The sequence below is a fragment of the Neovison vison genome, chromosome 13 (genome assembly GCF_020171115.1).
Source record: "Neovison vison isolate M4711 chromosome 13, ASM_NN_V1, whole genome shotgun sequence".
Lineage (NCBI taxonomy): Eukaryota > Metazoa > Chordata > Mammalia > Carnivora > Mustelidae > Neogale > Neogale vison.
The window spans coordinates 27525381-27550472 of record NC_058103.1 but is presented as its reverse complement, the minus strand read 5'-3'; the positions used below and the strand labels follow the sequence as shown (position 1 = coordinate 27550472).

At 38.1% G+C, this 25092-nt stretch overlaps 1 protein-coding gene across 9 annotated transcripts in view; it reads right to left on the bottom strand.

Moving 5' to 3' along the window:
- ZC3H14 (zinc finger CCCH-type containing 14) overlaps positions 1 to 25092 on the bottom strand; it is a 52443-nt gene that overhangs the window by 10008 nt on the left and 17343 nt on the right. For 5 of the 9 annotated variants that reach the window (XM_044229519.1, XM_044229520.1, XM_044229524.1 and 2 more), the window contains 3 exons: positions 24903 to 25003; positions 23315 to 23470; positions 2902 to 2976 (listed from right to left, as the gene is read on the bottom strand). In XM_044229519.1, coding sequence (XP_044085454.1) covers positions 2902 to 2976; positions 23315 to 23470; positions 24903 to 25003 — 332 coding nt within the window. The remainder of the gene's footprint in view (positions 1 to 2901; positions 2977 to 23314; positions 23471 to 24902; positions 25004 to 25092) is intronic. The other 4 variants (XM_044229522.1, XM_044229523.1, XM_044229528.1 and 1 more) reach the window with 1 other exon arrangement.

Below are 25092 nucleotides of genomic sequence, written 5' to 3'. Positions count from 1 at the left end.
TAAAAGAAGTGTTCCATCGAAGCACGTATATAGCGCTGCCATGTCTCACGAGGAGCCTGAAAAGGATACTTCCCTCCTCTGACCAACATGCAACTCACTGTTCTTCAGTGACTCTCAGAGGGCTCCCAGCTAGCAAAGGTAGACTCGACAATTTAGTCCAAGGCTGCTGCCCTCCTTCTTACCATCCAGCCCTTTACGAGGCAAAGCAGTTCTACCAGTTTGTATCTTGGGAGAATATAAAAAGATGAAAATAATGCTAAGGGTAGGACACACATGATGAAATGATCATTTTAAGCGTTAACAGAGGAGGAGAGGAGATGATACAGGAGAATGACATGGAATTACAGGAGAGAGATCATGAAGTCCTGGAAGCCAAACAAAGACTTAAGAAAACATGGGAACGACATGTCATATGCTATAGAGTTTAGCAAAGTGGGCACTGAAAACAGCTTTTCATTCCATTAAGCCACTAGTCACCCTGCAAGATTTACGTTATCACCTGGGTCAAAGAGAAGCAGACAGATGTGAGAGTTAGTGACATCTTCTGGGTACAGACCACGGGCTGAATCCATGCATTTGGTTTCCTCCTAAAACCCCACTAAAATGTCAACAAAGGGCTAATTTATTAGAAGATAAACTCACAAAGAAAATAACTGTTTAAGAGCAGACATCCAGATTTTGAAAGTGAAAAACTAAGATCTTCAAAAGCCGAGTCTTAAGCCAATAATGAAGTAATTCAATGTGGATCCGAAGATTCTCCAAAGGCTGGGTAACCGGCAGCACAGGGGACCTTGGGAAAAAGGGGAAGTCAAGGCCGAAACAGGTGTGTTCAAGTGTTCATTCCAGAAGCAATTATGTCTTCTTAAACTCAGAATCTGTTTTCTTCATTTCTGATCCCTATCACACCCATTCCCCAACCTATCTATATTCAAGTTTTTTGGAATAACTGGGAGACATGCTTTCCCACTGGCCAATGTTGGAGAGGCCTACAAATGAAGCATCATGGTCTTTGACAGAATAGTGCTACAACACAACAAGCTAAATGTATACTATTAAAATTTTTAAAAGCATTTAGATTTCCCGATAACCCTTTGACTATTTTCTCCCTTGGAGAAGAGTGGAGCTGAAGACTCCTGAAAAGGTCAAAAGAGAGTCTTGGGAACAAGGAATGCCAGCCACACAGAAAGAAGTACCATTTTGAAAACAGGGAGGCGGTCGTAAGCAAACATCCCACGGTAACTGAAGCTGAAGTGCCTCCCCCAGCCCCTTTTCCTCACCTAGCTCCCAGAACACTGGCAGCCAATCCACTACTTTGAAAGATCTTTCTTTGGAGAGTGAACCACTGCAAGAGGAAAAGCCTAAAGACAGTAACGTCAGGGTGCCCCTGTATTAGACAAGAAAAATGACTTTCCATTGTAGAATCTATATTCAAATGTGAAGTCAAAAGCCCACCACCCTGACTAATGAATCCAGAATGCCAATTAGCTTTCCCACTCATATATATAAGACAATCAAGGATCCTCAGACACCTGAGGAAAACCCATCACAAAAGACAGCAATTGAAACAAACAACTTGAAGAAAATAAGACTAAGAAGGGAGGGGGAAAAATACCCCAAAATATCTTTAATATCCTCAGAGAAATAACAGAGCATTGCATACATATGAAACAAAGTCAGTATGTGAAAAATAAAAGGAATATGCAGAAACAAGAGGGCTCTCACAAATAAAAACCATCACAAGAGGTAAGCCAAGAATGCAGTACCTCATAAGCCTCATAGAACTAGATGCTTCACACTGTACATGCACCATGGAAAAAAAGAAAAGTTAAAGAAACAAAAAAAGAATGTGCAAGTCCCAATGAAATGGATACAGCATACACAGAGCCTAGCTGCCAAACGTTTTGAAATACCCTAATGTGGGAAGCAGAATGGAATGTGGAGAGATGACAGGGCAAAATCAAGGATGGAGAGTATCTAACACTTAGAGAGAAGAAAGGAGAAGCCAGAAGAGAGGCAAAGACTAAAACTACAGGAGTGTGGGGCTACTCCAGTATTCAACAACTGGGGAGGATCTGGTGTCTAGGTGGAACCCTGAGAGAGAACAAGTTCCTCTTTCTGAGACAGAGCTAGGTGGGGTCAGGGGATATACCTACTGACTCTGGAGGCCTGACCAAAGGAGTAGAAGAGCCACAGGAAGGGGTCAAGGCACCAGAAATTCCAACAACGGGTAGGGATAGGGGAAACAGAAAAAAAGGTTTCCAAATTTAAGATTGCAGGTATCCAATGACTCCCTTCATGTAGGCAACGAACATTTACTGGGGACTGTACATGCATCTGGCAGAGGCTGGGCACTGAAGAATGTGGAGAATGCAGAGATAAGTAAGGCAATCACCCCCTGTCCTGAAGTAGCCCCTGGCATATATGTCTAGGCTGGGCAAGGTGGGGGGGGGCAGGCAAAAAATTAAGCTACGGGGCTCTAAGAACAACATGTTCTTGGTGTGGACCTGGTAAGGAGATTCTAAAGTGAAATAAGTGAGAATAAGGCTGAACAGACAACAGGACAGTAAAGCAAAGCAAAACATTGTAAAGTAGGGTAGAAAGGAGAGAGTAGGGATTTGAGTTGTCTCTAAAGCAGGGGAGTGACAGCCAGAAGATTCCAGAGACTCAGGTGAAACGGCACCAAAGCAAGAAAGTTTTTGAATGAGACGAAAAATACAAACACCATAAAACATGAAGAAAATGCAGATCTTGTTTCCTGGCCCTAAAATATTTTTCACAATCTAAATATAGCATCTTAGGGCAGGATCTAAGATATACAAGATACATTAAATGAAGTGTAAGAAATGGAAACAGCAACTGAAAAATGCTAGACTACAATGAAAATTTACGATTATTACCAACCTTGACTGATCTGTAGAGTTTCTGCCATTACTGGGTCAATTTGCAGTCGGGATAACAACTGCCTCTGTTGAGTTCCTAGAATAACAGATTTTAAAACTTTACTAAACTTAAAAAACAATCCCAGCATGTGTGTTTCCCAAATATGAAGCCTGAAATAATCTTTATGGGTTTTTAACTCAAAAATAATTTATTAGCTTCAACAATGCAATTTAATAATACTTATAGACCAAAGGTCTGTAAGAGAAAAAAAAAACCTATACTCCGAGTTAAACCAAAAACGGCAATGCAGGGCATTCCTACTTCTCCCTTTGTCTGGAAGCTAGTTTTCCTGGACTGGAACAAAGCCTGGGAATAAAGGTAAAAGGCTGGAAAAACCAGGAGGTGGTGCTGCGTGGACCCAGAGCTTGAGCCATAACTGACGGGTGACAGCCAAGTGCAATATCAAAATGAGAAAACTCTCCCTTCACCATCTGGCCGTGCACCATTACAACTCATCCCCAACCCTAGAATTGCAAAGCAAAACACAGCGGAGTTATCTGATCATAGAATTCCCAAAAGACAAACTATAAGCTTAGATAGACAAAGAAAATAATAAATAAGTATGACATTTAAAAGGTCTGGAGTCTAGGTCCTACATGAGCAAGAAAACAATCATCTGGATGGTTGAGTTGGTTATGCATCTGCCCTTGGCTCAGGTCATGATCCCAGCATTCTAGAATCAAGCCCTACACTGGGCTCCCTGCTCAGCAGGGAGTCTGCTTCTCCCCCTGTCTGTGTTCTCTCACTCACTGTCAAATAAATAAGTAAAATCTTAAAAAGAAAATCATCTGAATCTCCTGTAAGAAAAGATATTCGCTAGAGTATTTATGATGTCTTTAAAAAGTTCATAACTTCCTCAGTTACACTGCAAATTAAAACAAAGCAGTGACACAGAACTGATCTTCTCTATCTTCAATATGAAGGCTGGGAGGATGTCGTATTTCTCCAAACCTCCCCTCCTCCACAGTGCTTAGGAGGTATTAGGTACTACTCACTTGCAGATTTATTTATTTAAGATTTTACTGGGGGGTGGGGGAAGCAAGAGAGAGAGAACATAAGCAGGAAGAAGGGGCAAAGGGAGAGGGAGAAGAGGCAGGGAGCCTGATGCAGGACATAATCCCAGGGCCCTGGGATCATGACCTGAGTTGAAGACAGATGCTTAACGGACTGAGCCACCCAAGCGCCCCTCACTTGCAGATTTTAAAAAAGTGTTATCAAAAACAAAATTAAGTCCTATCAACAATGCATTAAAATAATTATTCACCATGATCAAGTGGCATTTATTCCAGGGATACAATAATGATTCAATATCCGCAAATCAATCAACACTGCACACCAAATTAACAAAATAAAAGGCGAATTCTTGGTGGTTCAGTCGTTAAGCGTCTGCCTTCAGCTTAGGTCATGATTTCAGGGTCCTGGGATTGAGGCCCACACTGGGCTTCCTGCTTATCTCTCTTCCACTGCCTCTGCTTGTGTTCCCTCTCTCTCTGTGTCTCTCTGTCAAATAAATAAATAAAATCTTTGTAAAAAGAAAAAATGAGGAGTCTTTCGATACACGCAGAAAGAGCATTTGACAAAATTCAACACCCATTTAAACTCTCAATAAAGCGGGTTTAGAGGGAACATACCTCAACATAATCTAAGACACATATAATAAAACCACAGCTAACATCGTATTCATAACATCGTAAGATCAGGAACAAGACAAGGATGTTCATTCTCGCCACCTTTATTAAATATAGTACTGGAAGTCCCAGCCACAGCAATCAGACAAGAAATAAAAGGCATCCAAATTGGAAAGGAAATTAAGAAACAGAAAAAACAAAACAACAACAACAAAACGCCCCAGAGATGACATATATATGCAAAACCCCTAAAGACTCCACCAAAAAACTATCAGAAGAAATGAATTCAGTCAAGTTGCAGGACACAAAATTAAAATATAGAAATATGTTGTGTATAGAAATACACAAATAACAAAGTAGCAGGAACAGAAATTAAGAAAAGGAGATAAAAGAAACTGGAGAGGACACAAATAAATGGAAAGATACAACATGCTCATGGACTGGAAAAAATAATACTGTTAAAACGTGCATATTAACCGAATAACCTATGATTAAAAAAAAAGGCATGAGGGACGCCTGGCTGGGTGTGTAGGAAGAGCATGTAGGTCTGAATCTTGGGGTTGTGGATTCAAGCTCCATTTTGGGTATAAGGACTACTTAAAAAAATAAGAACTTTAAAAGAATCTACAGCAGGAGAGAGTCTCTTTGATAAATGGTATTGAGAATATGGACAGCTACATGAGAGAATTAATTAAACTGGACCATTTTCTCACACCATATGCAAAAATAAACTCAAAATGAATTAATGTAATGTAAAATTTAAGACCTGAAATCATAAAACTCCTCAACAAAAATACAGGTAGTAAACTCTTGGCTATCACTCTCAGCAGTATTTCTCTAAATTAGTCAACTCAGGCAAGAACAACAAAAGGAAAGCAACTGGGTCTATATCAAACTAAAATAACTTCTGCATGGTGAAGGAAACCATCAATACAATAAATAGGTAACTTACTGAATGGAGGGAGATATTTCCAAATGATATATCCAATAAGGGATTAATATTTAAAATATAGAAAGAACTCATAAAATACTAAAAAAAAAAACAAAAAAAAAAAAAAGAAAAACAAAAAAACAAACAAAAAAACCAAACCCAATCAGATCTAAAATGGGCAGAGGGGGTGCCTAGGTCGCTAAGTTTGTTCAGTGTCTTGACTGTGACTCGGGTCAGGATCTTTGTCTGTTCATCCCTCTCCCGCTGCCCCCGCCAACCTCATGCAAGCGCACGTGCACACACACACTCTCTCAAATAGATAAAATCTTGGGGAAAAAAAAGGGGGAGAGCAAAGGACTTGAAAAATTCGACATTTCTGAAGATTTTACTTATTTATTTAAGAGAGCAAGAGAGAGCGCACACTGCAAGTAGTGGGTAAAAACAGAGGAGAAGCACTGGAGCAGGGGGAGGGAGGAGGAAAGAATCTCCAGCAGACTCCCCCCTCTCCCCATGCTGGGCACAGAACCTGACTCAGGGCTTGACCCTAACTGAGATCATGACCTGAGCCAAAACGAAGAGTCGGATGCTTAACTGACTGAGCCACCCAGGTGCCCCACTGACATTTTTTAAAAGAGACTGAGATGGCTAACACATGAAAAAATGTTCAGTATTTTTTATTCATCAAAAAATTCAAATTAATGGCCTTGGGTGGCTCAGTCGATTAAGTGTCTGACTTCAGCTTAGGTCATGATTTTGTAGACTTGGGATAAAGCTCCAGGTAAGGTTTCCTGCTCAGCAGGAAGGCTAACGCTCCTTCCCCCTCTGGCTCTTCCCCAACTTGTGCTTGCGCTTGCTCGCTCTCAAATAAATATTTTTAAAACTGCAAATTACCATAATGAGGTATCACTTCACACCTGTAAAAATGGCTAGTATCCCTAATACAAAAAAAACAAGTCTTGGCAAGAATTTTAATTAAGTCTTTCTTAACAAGAAAAGGAAACTCTTATGCACTGTTTTTGGGAACAGAAGTTGATGCAGCCACCTGGAAAACAGTAAGGAAGTTACTAAAAAAATTAAAAATAGAAATACCATAGGATCCAGTAATTCCACTTCTGGGTATTTGCTCCAAGAAAATTAAACACAAATTTTAAAAGATATACACACCCTTATGTCTACTATGGTATTAATTACAATAACCAAGATACAGAAGCAATCTTAGTGTGCACTGAGAGATGAATAAAGATATGATACACACAAGGAGTATTACTCAACCATAAAAAGAATGAAATCTTGCCATTTGCAACAACACAGATCAACTTAGAGGCAGGGTACTATGCTACCATGAAAGAAAAGAAAAACAAGTATCATGTTATTTCTACTGATATGTGGAATCTAAAAAATAATAAAAATGAACACAAGACAAAAACAGACTCATAAATACAGAGAACTAGTGGTTGCAGTGGAGAGGAGCAAATAGATTAAGAGAACTAAGAGGAACAAACTTCTGGTTATAGTCAGAGATGTAAAGTACAGCATGGGAAATGTAGTAAAATATTTTAATAACTTCATATGGGGGAAGTGCGTGGGTAGCTCAGTCCATGATCCCAGGATCCTAGGACCAAGCCCTGCATCAGGGTCCCTGCTCAGAAAAAGTCCTGCTTCTCCCTTTCCCACCAACCCTGCTTATGTTCCCTTCTTGCTATCTCTGTCAAATAAATAAATAAAATCTTTAAAAATAATTACTTTGTATGGTAACAGATGGTAAACTATACTTAGCGTGAGAACTTCATAATGTGTATATAAATGTCGAATAAATATACACACCTGAAACTAATATAATACTGTCACCTACACTTCAGTTTAGAATAAACTTTAAAAAAGTAGGGGCACCTCGGCACAGTCGGTTAAATCTCCAACTCTTGGTTTCAGCTCAGGTCATTATCTCGGGGTCATGGGATCAAGCCCCAAATCAGGCTTTGCACTCAGTGCAGAGTCGGCTTGGGATTCTCTCTGTCCCTCTCCTGCTAGCTTGCTCTCCAAAATAAATCTTTTAAAAAAATCTTAAAAAGTAAAACGAAAGTGGTACGGTACAGTGTAGAAAGGGATGTGACTGATAGGGTTCCAAATACTGAAATGTTAGTAGGATGCCAGAATACTAATTTTTAGTGTACTTATTACTAGTAGTTTCATGAGAACAGCCTTTGCTCACTCAGTACATTAGCTGGCAATCAAATGCCATGTTTCATGAAAAGGGGTTTTTCAACTTTATTTTTAAAATTTTAATTTTAAGTAATCTCTACATACAATGTGGGGCTCAAACATATGACCCCCAAATCTAGAGTCACATGCTTAACCAACTGAGCCAACCAAAGTACCTGGGGTTTTCAATTTTAAATGCTCAATTCAAAATTCTATCAATTATTTTCTTTTAAAATATGTTATATTGGGGCGCCTGGGTGGCTCAGTGGGTTAAAGCCTCTGCCTTCGGCTCAGGTCATGATCCCAGGGTCCTGGGATCGAGCCCCACATCCAGCTCTCTGCTCGGCAGGGAGCCTGCTTCTCCCTCTTTATCTCTTTGCCTGCCTCTCTGCCTACTTGTGATCTGTCTGTCAAATAAATAAATAAAATCCTTAAAAAAATAAAAAGATAAAAAAAATAAAATACATTACTCTTAAATGGTATGTCAAAAAAAGGTTAATCCTTGCAAAATTATCATGGTAAAAACACAGTAAATCCCAATGAACTGATATGAAATGCAGGAGTCATTTGGTCAGGTTGTACTCCTGTAAGACAGCTTGGAAAACTAACACATATTAGGATTACTGGAAGAAGCTCTTTCAATTCTAATACTACAATAGGTCTCTTTAATACAATGAATAATGAAAGAATTACACATTTTAAAAATACTTTCACGAAACAGATACATGAAAGAGGACCATTCTCTCCCATTTCAAGTTTTGCTTCTCTTTGTTCACCTCTCCCTTTAAAACATAATTTTAAAGAGATCCACTAAAGAGAATTATGGTAACTTCTAGGCTTCTAAGTTAATCACGTGGACTCCAAATTTGTCATTAGAGATACATCAGAAATTCACGTTTTGTGACTTGCTGCCTCCGTATGTGAACTAATCAAGTCACATAAAAAGACACAGATCCAAGGGTAAGTTACCTAGAAGATATCAAATACTAAACATTTACCTTTCTCAATGTTTCTAAGGAAGCCAATTATTTTTACATCGGTAGTCCTTGACTGTGATTCAAAATCTACTTCTTCTTGAAGATCTTCGAACTGTTTATTGCACTCAGATGTTGATGTTGAACATTCATTCATTTTAACCTCCAAAGATGAAATTTTTGCTTCATTCTGTGACACTCTAACATTTAGATCAAAAAGATTTGCTTCTACTGTCAAAATTGCGGCTTTCATTCCCTTAATTTCATTGATATCAGTTGATATTTTCCTTAAAAGATGGGAAATATTGTCTAGCTCATTCAGTGAACAAGAACTTGTTACAGAACCTAAGTCAATTGGCCCAGGTGAGAAGAAAATCGGTAAAGATGGTGATGGAAACCTCGAAGACATTTTCTCAAAATTCTCTCTCCCTCTTAATATTTCGTAACTTTTCCTTCACAGCCCATTAAATTGTCTCATCAAAAATAAAAACAGTGATTAAGGCTTCTAATTTAAAAAGTATTAATAGTTAGTAACATTTTAAAACCTACAACTAAAAAGATAGCATTGTACATTTCTGGAGTCAGAACTCAAACTAAATTTGAAAATGCTAAACAAGCCAGACCAATGTTCTCTTGGCTACAACTAAGAAGCCTTATTAATATGAAGCCCCCTATACCCTGTAAGTCCTACTTAATGCTCCTCTCCAAACAATAAACCCTACTATTGCATAAGAAATAATTCTGGCTTCTGATTGGCTGAAAGCAGACAAGTGGACACAAAGAATTTTCTATTATTTACCTCACATGACAAGAAGCACTGAAGATCTGAAGTAAAAATTAATATAATGACATTAAGTACCTTATACCTGGGTATGATGTGAAATTTAATGGACTTTTTGTCCATCTATTAAACCATAATTTTCAGGCTTCAATTATTTTTAAATTGTTTTATCTAGAACCCAGAGTTTCATTTACCCTTGAAAATAGTATACAGCAGTATTTAGCACTTCCTTTTTAGGGGAAGGGTAGGGGGATAACTGGACCCACAATCACAGACAAATCTCTTTTAAAATACATGGAAATAATGCAATTCTGCTGCATGGATACGGTATGGTAGGAATTTACAGATAAGAGAAATGAGGACTTGACCTTGGTTCAGTGATAGACTATTATTAGGTAAGTGATTTTCTCCACAGTGAGAGTTATCTTTTAATTTTTTGAGTATACTCTGAAACACCAAATTTTTAATTTAATGTCCTATTTATCTTTACTTTTTTTTTTAATTTTTTAAAAATTTTATTTACTTGACAGAGGACAGAGCACAAGAGAGGGAACACAAGTAGAGGGAGTGGGAGAGGGAGTAGCAGGCTTCCCGCTGAGCAGGGAACCTGATGTGGGACTCAATCCCAGGATCCCGGGATCATGACCTGAGCTGAAGACAGATACCCAAGGACTGAGACACCCAGGCACCCCTAAATTCTTTTTCTTTGGATGCTTGTGCTTTTGGTCTCATAATCTGAGAAACCATTGCCTAATCCAAGCTCATTTAGGTTTACACCTATTTCTTCCCTAAGAGTTTTATGAAATTAGCTCTTACATGTAAGCCTTTGATCCATTTTTTAGTTTATGTAAAGTGACGATCCAACTTCATTCTCTGCATGTGGATATTCAGTTGTCCAATGCTATTTGCTGAAAAGCCAATCTATTCCCCACTGAACTAACTGTCTTGGCACCCTTATTGAAAACCAACTTAATCAGGGCACCTTGGTGGCTCAGTCATTAAGCGTCTGCCTTTGGCTGGGTTATGATCCCAGGGTCCTGGGACTGAGACCCGCATCAGGCTCCTTGCTCTGAGGGAAGCCTTACTTTTCCCTCTCCCACTCTCCCTGCTTGTGTTCTCTCTCTCGCTGTGTCTCTCACTGTCAAATAAATAAAATGTAAAAAAAAAAAAACAACAACTTATGATAAACGTGTTGGCTTATTTCCAGATGCTCAATTTGATTTTACAGATCTGTCTGTATATCCTTATGCTAGTACCAGTCAATTATAGCTTTGTAGGAAGTTTTGCAGTTAGAAAATTTAAGTCCTCTTTCTTTTTCAGTGGTTTTGGCTATTCCAGGTCCTTTTCATTTCTATATGTATCTTAGGATCACTTTGCCAATTTCTGCGAAAGCCCCAGAAGGATTTCAACATGGACTTGAGTTGAACTCATAAATCAATTTGGAGAGGACCACCATCTTTTTTATCTTTTTAAATATTTTATTTATTTGAGAGAGAGAGATCACAAGTAGGCAGAGAAGCAGGCAGAGGGGTAAGGGGAAGTAGCCCCCTGGCGCTGAGCAGAGAGCCCAATGCAGGGCTTGATCTCAGGACCCCAGGATCATGACCTGAGCCGAAGGTAGAGGCTTAACCCACTGAGACATCCAGCCGCCCCAAGGAGCACCATCTTAACAATATTAAAGTCTTCCACTTCATGAACTTTCATGAAAGGTCTCTTTCCACGGCTTTAGTTAAAGAGAGGTCATTTTTACTTTGGTTTACTAGCTGCAAATAAGCTGCAAAGTATAAGCATGTACGATGGTGGACATGACTCCCAACAGCCCTACAGAAGAATTCTTATAATGAAGTGTAGCCTTTGGTTTCCCAGTTAAATAGATGTTTATAGTAACAGGAAAAAGAAAAACTGCTGAAATTTACAAAAGAATCTTTATTCATTTCTCCACTGTATCTATAAATTTAACCTAATTTTTTAAGATCTTTAGAAAAAATAATTTTCAAAATTTACAAGGCTTTAAATTCATATAGAATTAAGAGCCCTAGCTGGCAGACAAGACATCTACAGCATAAACCATGACAAGGAGCAGCACATCCTCAGCCAAAAGCCACCTGAAAACCAGCGGGTTCACTAGAGGGCAGCAAACACCACATCAAAGAGAAAAGCAGGACTGGAGTCTTAGCAGCAGATGAGTAACAACATGGCTACAAAAAAACTCATTTGAGGTTTCTGTCATCACCCTCTGTTCCCAGCCCAACCTTAGAATGCAAAAAAAGATCCCTTCATGGATTCCAATGTAAATATCTATCAGCAGAGGACAATTACATATTTTAAGGAAATCGGAGTACAAAAAGGTTAATAAGGTCACTCAGTAAGTGGCATAGCCTGGATTAATAACACTGAAGCAGTCGGACTCCCTCAGTCCATACTAATAATCACGCCATTATACTTTTCTCCATTACACATTAAGTGAAATAAAACATGTCACAGAGAAATTCACGTGATGCTATTTTATATGTACATATATGGTAGGTGCATATAAATATACATATAATTGAACTTTACAGAGAACGGACATACATGTACATACATATAAAAAAAATGCCAAGGAGACTACAGATATACACCAAACTGGTCTTTTTCAAGATTTTATTTATTTATTTGATAGAAAGGGAGAGGAGAAGCAGGCTCCCCGCCAAGCAGAGAGGCCGATGCAGAGACTGATCCCAGGGCTCTGGGATCATGGATTATGACCTGAGATGAAGGATCATGGATCATGACCTGAGATGAAGGCAGACGCTTAACCAACTGAGTCACCCAGTGCCCCTACACCAAACTGTTTTAAGTGCTTATCTCCGAGGTAGGCAATGGACAAAAGGGAGATTTTCATTTTTCTGAATACAAAAACTCCTCTCTTTATTAAGACTCCTTCACAAAAAGCTTCCAGTCCAGCAGGACACACTGAGCATATGCATACACACCTCATTCTGAAGAGTCCATAAAAATGAAGTAAAGAACTTAAAAATTACAATCTCCTAATACATACAACAGCGACTCCAAACTGGGCTTCTAACATTACCCACTAAGGTACAGGAAGAAAATAGCCAAATAACCAAATATTTTAGAAATATTTTTATCTCTATCCTTAGAATCCTATTTTTACACATTCTTACATACCAGTAATAGCGTAGACATATTTAAGTCAAATACGTACAGAGTGTAGTAGCAAAAAATGATTCCAGTACACAAAAAATTATATCATCAGAAAAAGTAGATCACTGTTTAGAGGTGTGAATTAGGAAGGGGATCATAGATGAGTTTTCAACAATCTCTGGAAAACAGAAAATATATGGACAAATACTGCCTGTGAGGGAGAGCAGAAAAGCCAAAATGAGATGCTGGGAAAGCTGCAATTGAGATAGATTCAAGGCTGACTGACACATTCATTAAGACAAAAGGATTTAGGGGAGCCTGGTAGGGACGTGTGGATGGCTCAGCTGGTGAAGCATCTGCCTTCAGCTCAGGTCATGATCCCAGAGTCCTGGGATCCAGCCCCACATAGGGATCTCTGCTCAGTGGGGAGTCTGCTTCTCCCTCTCCTTCTGCATCTGCTCTCTGCTTGTGCTCGGTCTCAAACAAAAAAATAAAATCTTTAAAAAAAAAAAAAAAAAAAAGACAAAAGGATTCAGTGAGCTCCTACTATATGTCAGGCACTGTTTTAGCCACTCAATCACAGCAATGAGTAACACATAAATCCCTGGTCAGAGAACTTGTACTCTGGTGGGGAGGGGAAGGAGACGGGAGCTCAAAAACAAAAACAAAAAACCCTCAAAATGTATGTAAAGCAGAACATGTTTTGTATTGATGATCTGAGGGGATAAAAATATCTAAACTATGAAAACACAAAATACGTATAAGAAGTGCTGTGGCAAAAATAAAGATTTAGAAGAGTGGGTAAAGGAGTAGGGGGCTAGGGAAGGCTTCACGAAGACAACTTTTGAGTGAGTTATGTGGACCTATGGAAAAAAATATTCCAGGGAAAGGGTGAAAGCATCTCAGACATGCTCTTCTTTGAACGCTCTGAAAGAGAAATACAGCAAGTATGTCCAGGGGATATCAAGGAGAAGCAAGTGGAGGGAAGGAAAAGGTTAATAGGTGACAAGATCAGGGAGGAATCTTACTTTTAGTTGGAGTGTAATGGGGAGCACCAGTAGGTTCTGAGAAGGGGAGCAGCATGATCTCACTTACAGTTTAAAAGGATCACTTGCCAATCGGAGAAAGACAGCTATCATATGATCTCTCTGATATGAGGAAGTGGAGATACAATGTGGGGGGTTTGGGGGGTAGGAAAAGAATAAATGAAACAAGATGGGATAAGGAGGGAGACAAAACATAAGAGACTCTTAATCTCATTAAAGTGTGCAAACCTGGCGATTCACAGACCTTGTATGCCTGGGGCTAATAATACATTATATGTTTATTAAAAAAAAAAACAAAAAAAACCCGGATCACTTGCTACTGTGTGGAACAAACTGTAGGAGGACAAGTTTGAAAGCAGACAGACCAGTAAGGACACTATTCCAATAATCCAGGTAAGTCATGGATGATGGCTTAACCTAGGATGGTAGAGGGAGAGGCAATGAGGAACAGTGAATTTAAATATACTCTGAAGGTAGAAGCAGACAGGATTTGCTAAAGGTGGAGGGAAGAAGGAAGGTAAAAGGAGAAAGAGGAAAGCAAAGACAGAGGCAAGGAAGAATGGCCTTAAGTTTCAAAGAAAGAACAGCATTAAGTTTCTGGCCTGATCAACTGGAAAGGTGGTGCTGTGCTGTTAACTAAAATGAGGAAGACTGTAGGAAAAACAGAATGGAAGAAAAAATTGTTAGTAGTTATGTTTTAGACAAGTTTAATTTATTACATATCCCAAAAAAAAAAAAAATGTAGAATAAGCAGCTGGATGAGAATTAGGAATTCAGATGCAAAGCCCTGGCTGGAGATACCCACTTGAGAATCGACAATCTGGAGATACTTAACCTGGATGAAATGAACAAAGAGGGGCATCCAAGACTGTGAGAAATGAGGAGCAAAGAAGACTACAAAGGATGTTCAACAGAAAACAAGGGTTTGCAAATGAGACGGCCATGCATTTTCTAAAAATTCAAACGTTTTGGGGTGGCTGCCTGACTCAGTCAGTAGAGTGTAAGACTCCTGCTCTCCGGGTCAGGAGTTCAAGGCCCATTTTGGGCATGGAGCCTACTTTAAAGAAATTTTTTTCAAATGTTTTAAGAAGAAGTAACTCGGAAAATTATCTGGGGAGAATCTAGATAGCTATTGGGAGTGTAAGAACCCCCAGAAAACGCCTCTTTAATTTCAAGGCCACCTGCAGGTCCTTGTCTGCTTTATTTAAAAGAAGACATGCCCACAGCAAAGCTTGGCCCACACAATTCTAGGTAAGCCTCTTTACTGACTTTTCTTAAATAAGGAACTCACATGTTTACAAACATTTTTGAAAAGAGCCTGCAAATAAAAGGGAAAAACAAAAACTGACTCTGGAAAACCATCAATTAGGACACAAAATATAATTCTTTAAAAAGAAAAAGAAATCCTGTAATTATATTCTTTTGACAAATTTGAAATATTATATCCACAAAACAAGATACATAAACAGACCAAGAAAGACCTTGCAGACATTTTTAAAATATAATTTTAAAAACTTAAATTCGTTTAAAAAAGGAAACCAAAAACAAAAACGGGGGAGAGGGGAGACTAAAGTCAATAAAATATGCCAAAGAAGAATAAGATCAGACAAAAATGAGGAGAAAATAAAAGCAGGAATTTTATCCAATTTCCAAAAGAGAAAAAAATTTTAAAGAAATAATTTAAAGAGAATTTCCCACACTAAAAACACGAATTTTCAAATTTAAAAAGTGCACGAAGTATTTGGTCCAAAAGTGACTAAATAGCATCTTTTTTTTTTTGAAGTTTGCCACAGTAAAAAAAACACAAAGAAACACACAGAAAATCCTAAAACCCTCCAGAAAAATAAATCCCTCGTATTCTATAATGGAATAAGAATCACATGGGCAACCAACTCCTCAGCATAAACATTAGAAGCTTCAAGATAATGAAGCCATGTCTTCAAAGTTTTGAGAAAAATTCAACTTAGAATTTTGTACCTATCCAAAGTATCAATTAAGTAAAAGGGTATCTTTAGATTTCTAAGTACTCAGAAGAATTTACCTCCCATACTTTTTAAGTTTCTTCATGATGTGATAACAAAATGAGAATATATCGAGAAGACAGTGGGATCCAGAAAATGCAGAGCAAACTCAGGGGAGGAGTTAAGTCCTGGAATGACAGTCTTGAAGCAGATCTAGAGAGCAACCAGTTAGATGAGCGAGAGGATAGACGCTCTAGAATGAAGGTACCTAAGAAAAAAGTGGAACTCAAAGACTTAGTATAAAATGACAAATTTTTAGACCATAATGAAGGTAGGCAATACAATCCAAAAAGGGGGGGTAGGGGAAAGAACTTAAGGAAAACAAAAAATTGTTCAAGAGCAGAAAAATTAAACTTATCTAAGGAATCTCTAGCAAACAGCTATAGACAAAAATGTAAATCTGGCCCTCTAATGAATTCGCTTTTTTTAAAAAGAAGATTTTCATTTATTTATTTAGAGAGAGTGAGAATGCATGCTCACACTTGAGCAGGGTGACAGGCAAAGGGAGCTGAGAAAATCTTAAGCAGGTTTCCTGCCTAGTATGGAGCCTGATGCGGGGTTTGACCTCATGACCCTGAGATCACGCCGTGAGTGTAAATTAAGAGTCTGATGCTTAATCGACTAGGCACCCAGGCACCCCTATTTATTACTCCTAATAATGTAAATACGCTCTTCATTGGTCTCAACTTTTACTTTCTTGTTATTTTTTCTTTTCAGTGTTCCAGAATTTATTGTTTATGCACCACACCCAGTGCTCCATGCAATATGTGCCCTCCTTAATACCCACCACCAGGCTCACCCAACTCCCCACCCCCTGGTTCTCAACTTTTAGAGCCAACTTACAAAGCATAGTAGTCTTAACGAGGAAAGCAAAACAAAAGGTGTACTTGATCATCTCTGGCAATATAAAAGTACAGAGTTTAGAGCGCCTGGGTGGCTCAGCTGGTTAAGCATCTGACTCCTGATTTTGACTCAGGCTACCATCTCAGGGTCGTGAGATAGAACCCCACTATGCTGGGTGTGGAACCTGCTTAAGATTCTCTCTCTTCATCCCTCTGCACACCCCCCAAAAAAGTACAGAATTTAGAAGGTGTGGTAAGAAAAGATGTATTAAGAGTTTAAAAAGGGGGGTGCCTGGGTGGCTCAGTGGGTTAAGCCTCTGCCTTCAGCTCAGGTTATAATCCCAGGGTCCTGGGATCAAGCCCTGAATCCAGCTCTCTGCTCAGCAAGGAGCCTACTTCCCGCCCCCCTCTCTGCCTGCCTCTCTGCCTACTTGTGTTCTCTGTCAAATAAATAAATAAAATCGTAAAAAAAAAAAAAAAGTTTAAAAAGGGACATAAATATTCTTATCTTTTGGAAATCAAAGTATACTGAAACAGGGGCATCTGGGTGGCTCAGCTAAGCATCCAACTCTTAATTTCACCTCAGGTCATAATCTCAGGGTCATGAGATTGAGTCCTTATGTTGGACTCCGAGGTCAGCACAGAGTCTGCTTGTCCCTCTCTCACCCTCTGCTTGCATTTTCTCTCCTAAAATAAATAAATAAAATCTAAAAACTAAAACAAACAAACAAACAAAAAACCAAAGCATACTGAATTATAGTAATCACACAAAAAGTAAGTATTTAGATATATTATTTAAAATGACAAAACCAGGGACGCCTGCATGGCTCAGTTGGTTAAGCAGCTGCCTTGGGCTGGGGTCGTGATCCCAGCATCCTGGGATCGAGTCCCACATTGGGACTCGATGCAGGGAGCCGGCTTCTCCCTCTGCCTCTGCCTGCCACTCTGCCTGCCTGTGCTCATCATCTCTGACAAATAAATAAGTAAAATCTTAAAAAAAAATAAAATAAAATGACAAAAACAGGGACACATGGGTGGCTCAGTGGGTTAAAGCCTCTGCCTTTGGCTCGGGTCATGATCCCAGGGTCCTGGGATCGAGCCCCACATCAGGCTCTCTGCTCTGCGGGGAGCCTGCTTCCTCCCCTCTCTCTGCCTGCCTCTCTGCCTACTTGTGATATCTCTGTCAAATAAATAAAATCTTAAAAAAAAAATGACAAAAATAAGTAAATGAACCAAAAATACTGATTTTACTTTATGAGCTTGAAAAGCAGGGAAAAGTTTGAGTTAAATCCTGATACACCATAGCAAAAAAAAAAAAAAAGAAATACCATCTACTGTTAGTGAATGAAAAAAATAATTATAAAGCATATTATGGGATATGGAGAAAATTAAAGACATAAACACAAGCATTTAAAAGTGGCAGCCATCTGGGAAGAACCAATGTAGAGAAGAATGAAGCAAAGAACGATGCTTTTTATTTTTAAATTTCCTACACTATTTGATGAGTTTCTAATCTATCAACAAGCATTACAAAGATTTGTTTTTCCAATTTTTCTATGGTAAACATATTTCATATGTAAAATATTTTATTTAAATGTTTTTTATACAACATATACAAAATAGGAAAACCAAAGGAAATCCATGCCTAGATACATCGTAGTGAAACTGCAGAACATCAAAGACAAAGAGAAGATCTTGAAAGCAGCCAGAGAAAGGACAGATCACCTACAAAGGAACGACAGACAATTAGAATGACAGAAGTCCATTCAACAATAATGGAAGCCAGAAGACAATGGCATAATACATACAAGGTGCTGAGAACAAAGAACTGTTGTTATCCAGCAAAATTACTGCACAAGAACAAGGAGGGAAAAAACACAGATAAATAGCCTCTTGGCAAATTTAGAGCAACAGACCTATTCTTAAAGCAACTGCCAAAGAATACACTTCAAAAATACTTCAAAACATTGAAGATGATGATTCTCAAGTAACATTCAAGGTGTGAGAACAAAAACTGATAAACATGTAGGTAAAATCAGAATAAACACTGGGTGGGTAAAATAATAATAGTGCCCAACTTGTGCATTTAAAAAATAACAAAAATGAAAAACTGGAAACATAATGTAAGCCAGAAGGGTAAAGCCTGGAGCTAAGGTATTCTACAGTTAATTTACTTTGGAAATCGGGTCAGAACATTAACTTCTGGAATATGCAATTAAATTTGCATGGTAAGATTTTGGTGCTAACCACTGGATAAACAGAAATGGAGTGTTTAAACTAGTTTAAAAAAATATATAGAGCTGGGGCAATCAATAATAGTTACTAATGAATCTTAAAGGCAAAGAGGAGGAAAAAACAAAAGGCCAATATGAATCAAAAAAGAAGGGTGCCTGGGTGGCTCAATTGGTTAAGCTTCTGCTTTCAGCTCAGGTTGTAATCCCAGGGTCCTGGGATCAAGCCTCTATCGGGGGTCCCTGCTCACTAGGGAGCCTGCTTCTCCCTATCTCTTTGCCTGTCACTCCCCCTGCTTGTGGTCTCATTCTCTCTCTTTCAAATAAATCAATCCTTGGCAAAAAAAGAAAAAAAGAGAAAGAAAAGATGACAGAACTATGAATGGTTTAAACTTTCCAGTAACAGGCAAACTCAGATTGGGTTAAAAAAAAGACAAAAACAATCTAGGGGCACCTTGGTGGTTCAGTCAGTTAAGGGTCTGACTCTTGGTTCTGGCTTAGGTCATGACCTCAGGGTCCTGAGATCAAGCCACATATTGGGTTCCACACTCAGCACAAAGTCTGGTTGTCCCTCTCCCTCGGCTCCCCCCAGAATAAATAAAATCTTTACAAACAAACAAACAACAAGCTAGCTTTGTAATATTTAAGAGATATATATGCCTAAAGCATTAAAGGTCCAAAAAAAACTGACAACTAAGGCATGGAAAACACTGATAGAAATATAACGAAATTAAAATAAATTTGTCTTCATAAGACAATCTCAAGACCTTCTCTCAATTATTGTTAAGTCAAGCAAATCAAAAACTCATTAAGGTCGAGATTTGAACAACATAACCATAGAGCTGTATCTACTCAATGCAAAATTCTGAATCCAACAATTACAGCCCACTTTCTTTCAAAATGCAATGGAAGAAGTGCAAAATTAATTCTTAACAATTTTCAAAAAATATGTATTACACAGATCACACTAAAACAATTCAATCAAGTCAAGAATATATAATAAAAGAGCAAAAGACAGAAACAAATCCTCCATATACTATAAATTACAAACACTTTCAAATGATCATGGGTCAAAGATGAAGATCATATTAGGAATTAAAGATACTCTGATTGATAATGAAAACATTATATATCAAAATTTGTGATATGCAACAGAAATGGCACCTCAAGAAAAATTTACAGCTTAAATGTTTACATCTGAAAAGACAAGCAGAGATAAATTAATAATTAAAAATACAGGTGGATATATTAAAAATAAGAACAGAACCAAAGAAACAGAGAATCAAAGGAGAATCGATAAAGCCATAATTATTGTTAAGTCTTTGAACGCATTAGCAAAATAAACTTCTGGTGACAGACTAATCCAAGACAGAAAGAGAAATAGCATGAATACTGTTAGGTCGGTAGGCTAATAAAAGTAGAGACCAGAGAGAGGAAAAACACTAACTCATGCCAATACATGTATACATATTTAGATTTTAAAAAACATGTTACAAAGCTGTAAAACACAAAGCTTTAAAAACATGTCACAAAACTGTAACAGTAAGTACGGTAATTAATTGCTATTTGCAGAATGTCACTCTGTACTTGCGAATAAACCAATTCACTAAGAGCAGTAAGTCCTCATGAGATGTACTTGATACCATTTCAAATTTTTAACCTTTTACTTTAAAACAAAACAGAGAACAATACAGAGAACCACACAAAACAAACAGTAGCTTAATAAATTTTATAAGGCAAAACATCCTTACAGCCACCATTCATGTCTAGAAAATAGAACTGTGCTGCCCACCCCAGAAACTGTCCCATATATGCTCTGTCTCGATCAGTCCTTCACTAAAGGGGAAGGACTTTTTATGCCTTTTATAATAACCTAAAATTTCTATGCGGCTCATAAATAATGGATCTCTAGACACTACAGTTTAACCTTGCTTATTTTGTCTTTTAATGCAGAATTCTCAGGCTATTTGACCTATATGGCATCCCAGATACTGTTCTTTGCCTGTTGCACACTCATGATGTGACAAGCAACATATTCCTCTGGCCTCTGTACTTCCTGCAAGCTGAATGCCAGATCAGAACCCTGATCACCCAAGTTCAAATCCTCTGGCAAGTAGACTAAGGTAGTTTGGGGTTTTTTGGTGCAAAAATGGTGATTTTATTAAAGCATGGGGAAAGGACCTGTGGGCAGAAAGAGCTGCTGCCAAGACTGAGGTAGTTTTATTCTTTCCTCTGGAGGCATGAAATAACTGTTTTTCACTTTTTTAGTAGCCATTAATGATCAGTGCCTAGATTAATTCACTGACTTGGGGGGGGAAGCCCAATAAGCTATAATTCTATCATTCTGTTTTCACTTATTAGCTGGAGGAATTTCTTTAAAAATCCTTTTTCTAGGGGTGCCTGGTTGGCTCAGTCTGACGAATGCAACTCTTGATCTCAGGGTCATGAGTTCAAGCTCCACTTTGGGCACAGTATATTTAAAACAACAACAACAACAACAACAAAAAACCGTCCTCACTAACTACATAAATGATTGCAAATGTCTGCTTTTGGTTGCAGCTATTCAACTCTGGATATAGTACAAAAGCAGCCACAGACAATATATACATGAATGGGCAAGGGTTGGTCCAATAAAACTATTCACAAAAGCAGATGTTAACTCCTATACTATTTGACTATACAGGGACACCATTCTTTAACAAAAAAACAGCATAAATGCTCAATAATTTATCCAGTTTTCAAAACAATGAATTAGTATCTATTATCCTCCAGAAGATGACCAATTAAAGATCTTTTTTTTTTTTTTTAAAAGATTTTATTTATTTATTTGACAGAGAGAGATCACGAGTAAGCAGAGAGGCAGGCAGAGAGAGAGGAAGGGAAGCAGGCTCTCTGCTGAGCAGAGAGCCCGATGCAGGAATCGATCCCAGGACCCTGAGGACCTGAGCCAAAGGCAGCGGCTTAACCCACTGAGCCACCCAGGCGCCCCTAAAGATCTACTTTTAAAAAAATATGAAATCATGGGGGCTCACCTGATCAAGCATCTGCCTTCAGCTCAAGGCATGATCTCAAGAGTCCTGGGATCAAGTCCCACATCAGGCTCTCTGCTTAGCAGGGAGTCTCCTTATCCCTCTACCCCTCCCTCTGTTCGTGCTCTCTCTCTAAAATACATAAAATATATTAAAAAATATATATGAAATCATGTTTGATGGACTTCATGATGTTTGATGGACTTTCAACACACTGCGATTCTTACCCTTACTGAAGCTCAAGTGCTTTGTAGTTGCTCTTTACAAAATACTGATTGGCTCATTTATACTTTCTAGTTAATGTATTTGGCTGTTTTGGAATTTTCCTGTTCTCAGGTCCATCATTTATTGGATTTGCACATAATGCTGCATGGCAAAATGCAAAATACAAGGATCTTTTTTTTTTTTTTAAAGAGAGAATGAAGGGACACACAGAATGGAATCATTAAGGCCTCATGAAACAGATTTGAAAAGAACCTGAAACAGTTTCAAGAACATAGTTAAGAAGGAATGAAAAAATGTATGCCAGCATTAGAAAAGTGTGAGTCAGAAATAACATGACGAGCATTCAGTTTTGGCGAGGTTTTTTAATATTTAGATCTCAATAGAAAAGAAAGAGATGTAAACTAGGACCTTTCTTGATAGAACAGAAGAGGTTCTTGACTGGAAAGGCCCAGAGACCAGCTATCCAAACTGACTAAAGGCCAAGCTGATGGCATCAGTCCCAGATAATGCATGAGATGGAAACATCATAATGCTCTCAAGAAGAAATCACATGATTAAAGCACACCTTGACATGACAGGAAAAGTGTCTGTACTGAAGATGGGGTTAGCAGGGTTGAGAGAAAGGAAGCAGAAAGATCAGCTGAAAGCTAACTGCAGTTAACCAGCAACAAAAGAATAAAGTAGGGCCACTGGGACAACAGGCCAGGTGAAAGAAAGGATGCTAAGTGTCCCAGTTCAGGAGAACAGGGGTACAATTAACAAAAAGAAGAAAAAAATGCAGATACATTTATCTATGTATCTCTAAGTAGAAACTTTCTCAGGACCAGCAAAACACTGGTAATTATTAATGCTAGATAACTGGGTTCATGGGAATTCATCGCACTATTTTTCCCACTTTTAATAACATTAAAAATTTCTGGGGCGCCTGGATGGCTCAGTGGGTTAAGCCTCTAAGCTTTCGGCCCAGGTCATGATCTCAGGGTCCTGGGATCGAGCCCTGCATCAGGCTCTCTGCTCAACAGGGAGCCTACCTCCCCCTCTCTCTCTGCCTGCCTCTCTGCCTACTTATGATCTATCTCTGTCAAATAAATAAATAAAATCTTCAAAAAAAAATTAAAAATTTCTGTAATAAAAAGACTTAAGATCCTAAAATGTGCAGGCTTAGACTTTCCTCTCAGTCCCTTCTCCTTCTCTCTTTGGGCCTAACGAGCACTTTTCTCATACAACTAACATTTCATAAACACCCAATGGCAAATCTTTAATGCCTCATGAAAAAAAAAAGTGTAGTAACAGAGAATGACATATCATTTAAATTATTACCTTGGCTCTTTTCTATATTATCTCCCTTTGTTTCCTCTTCTTTAATGGGGGTACTTATTCTGGGGGTCCTGCTTTGGCCCTGGACCATTTCTGCCAGCAATTCTTCTTGAGAAGTTCGAGTTCTGGGAGCAACTGGAAGTGTCTGTTTCTGTGAGACTTTTTAAAAGGAAAAAAGATGGGAAATGGAGATGAAATAATACATCAAAACTGAGCAGTGAATATATCCTATTAAATATAAATGCCTCCTTGGGTTTGGAACAAATGAAAAATTTGAAATGGTTCACAGGTAACATCTTTTGTTCTTCTAATATTCCAGAGAGATATATACCTGACTTCATCTATACATTTTAAACCACATGCCATAAATACACTGCCAGACATTTTTAACCAAATGTAATTTAAATTTTGCTTCATTATCACATAACAACTTCAAATTATAATTTACATACTACAGTTAAGCATCTGACTCGATTCTGGCTTAGGTCATGATCTCAGGGTCCTGGGATCAAGACCGACATAAAGGTTTTTGCTCAGTGGACAGCTTGTTTCTCTCACTCCCCTCTCTCCCTGCTCATGCTCTCTAATAAAATCTTTTAAAAAACCCCAAACAATAAAAAAACAACACAATATTGTAGAAAGGCAAAGAAATGAAATTTATATAGGTTAGGTCTAGTTTTGGCCTTAGCCTGATAGTCCTCATATGCAAAAGCTGTTTATGTTCAAAGTTAAGTTAGAAATGAGAAGAGGACAGATACCTATGAGGTTCGAAAGCTGGTAACTTAAAATCTACTTCACTTTAGGAAAGGGTGACATAAAGAGATACAAAAGAAACAACAGAAAAATGCTAAATGAATGGTCATCAAATCCATAGCAAAAATAAAATAAAAATTTTTAGAGTGGGCAAGTATCAGTTTTTATTAATTGAAAGTTTTGCACACTAGCTTCAGCACATGAGGCAGAATAGAATTTATGACAATATGGCACCCATCATTTAGTTTGCATTTCGGAACAAGTTTTCTGTAAGATCAGACTATATGTGACTTATCTCCTTTTCTTATCCTTTAAAAACATGCAATACCTTACATTCTCATAAAATAATTCAGTACTTCCCCTAGGACTGGGGCAGGAACATCACAAATGAGTCAATTCTCTGCCTTATATTCCATTAATGGGTTCTACTGGGGGGAAAAAAAAAGCCAATCTGCTCGTGCACTAGCCAAATTTGTCTAACTCTGACCTCTTAATATCCAACTGAGCTCCCTTTTATAGGTCACAAATTCCTATCAAATGTTGACTCCAATGACATGAATATGAAAGTCCCACCTTTATCAAAACTCCCTATAAAAATTTTATTAAATATTTCACACACAATATGAAGGGAATAAAAGGCACTACACAGCTGATCAAAGAACTAAATTACATTGACAACTGGGGTTTCTAAAAATGATCTGTTAAAACCATTCTTCTCTGAAACTCTTCTTGGTTCTGACATCTGGCAAGTGTCTTTATTATACAACTTGGGAAGCAATTAATGCAAGCTTCAAGAGTCAAAGAAAACTCAATGTAAACATAATACATTTGAAATTACCTGTAGAATAGTTAGTTGTTTTTGTTACAGATTCTTGAGCTTCAGATATAGCCTTCAAAATTAGGTTCTTGTTAGCTTGTTTAGAAGGTGGAAGTGAAGGTCTAAAAAAAAGTTAAAAGTATATTAAATTTTAGATAGGAGTTCTTTACATGCAGGCCATCCGTTAGGCCTTTACTATAGCTTTCCCTTA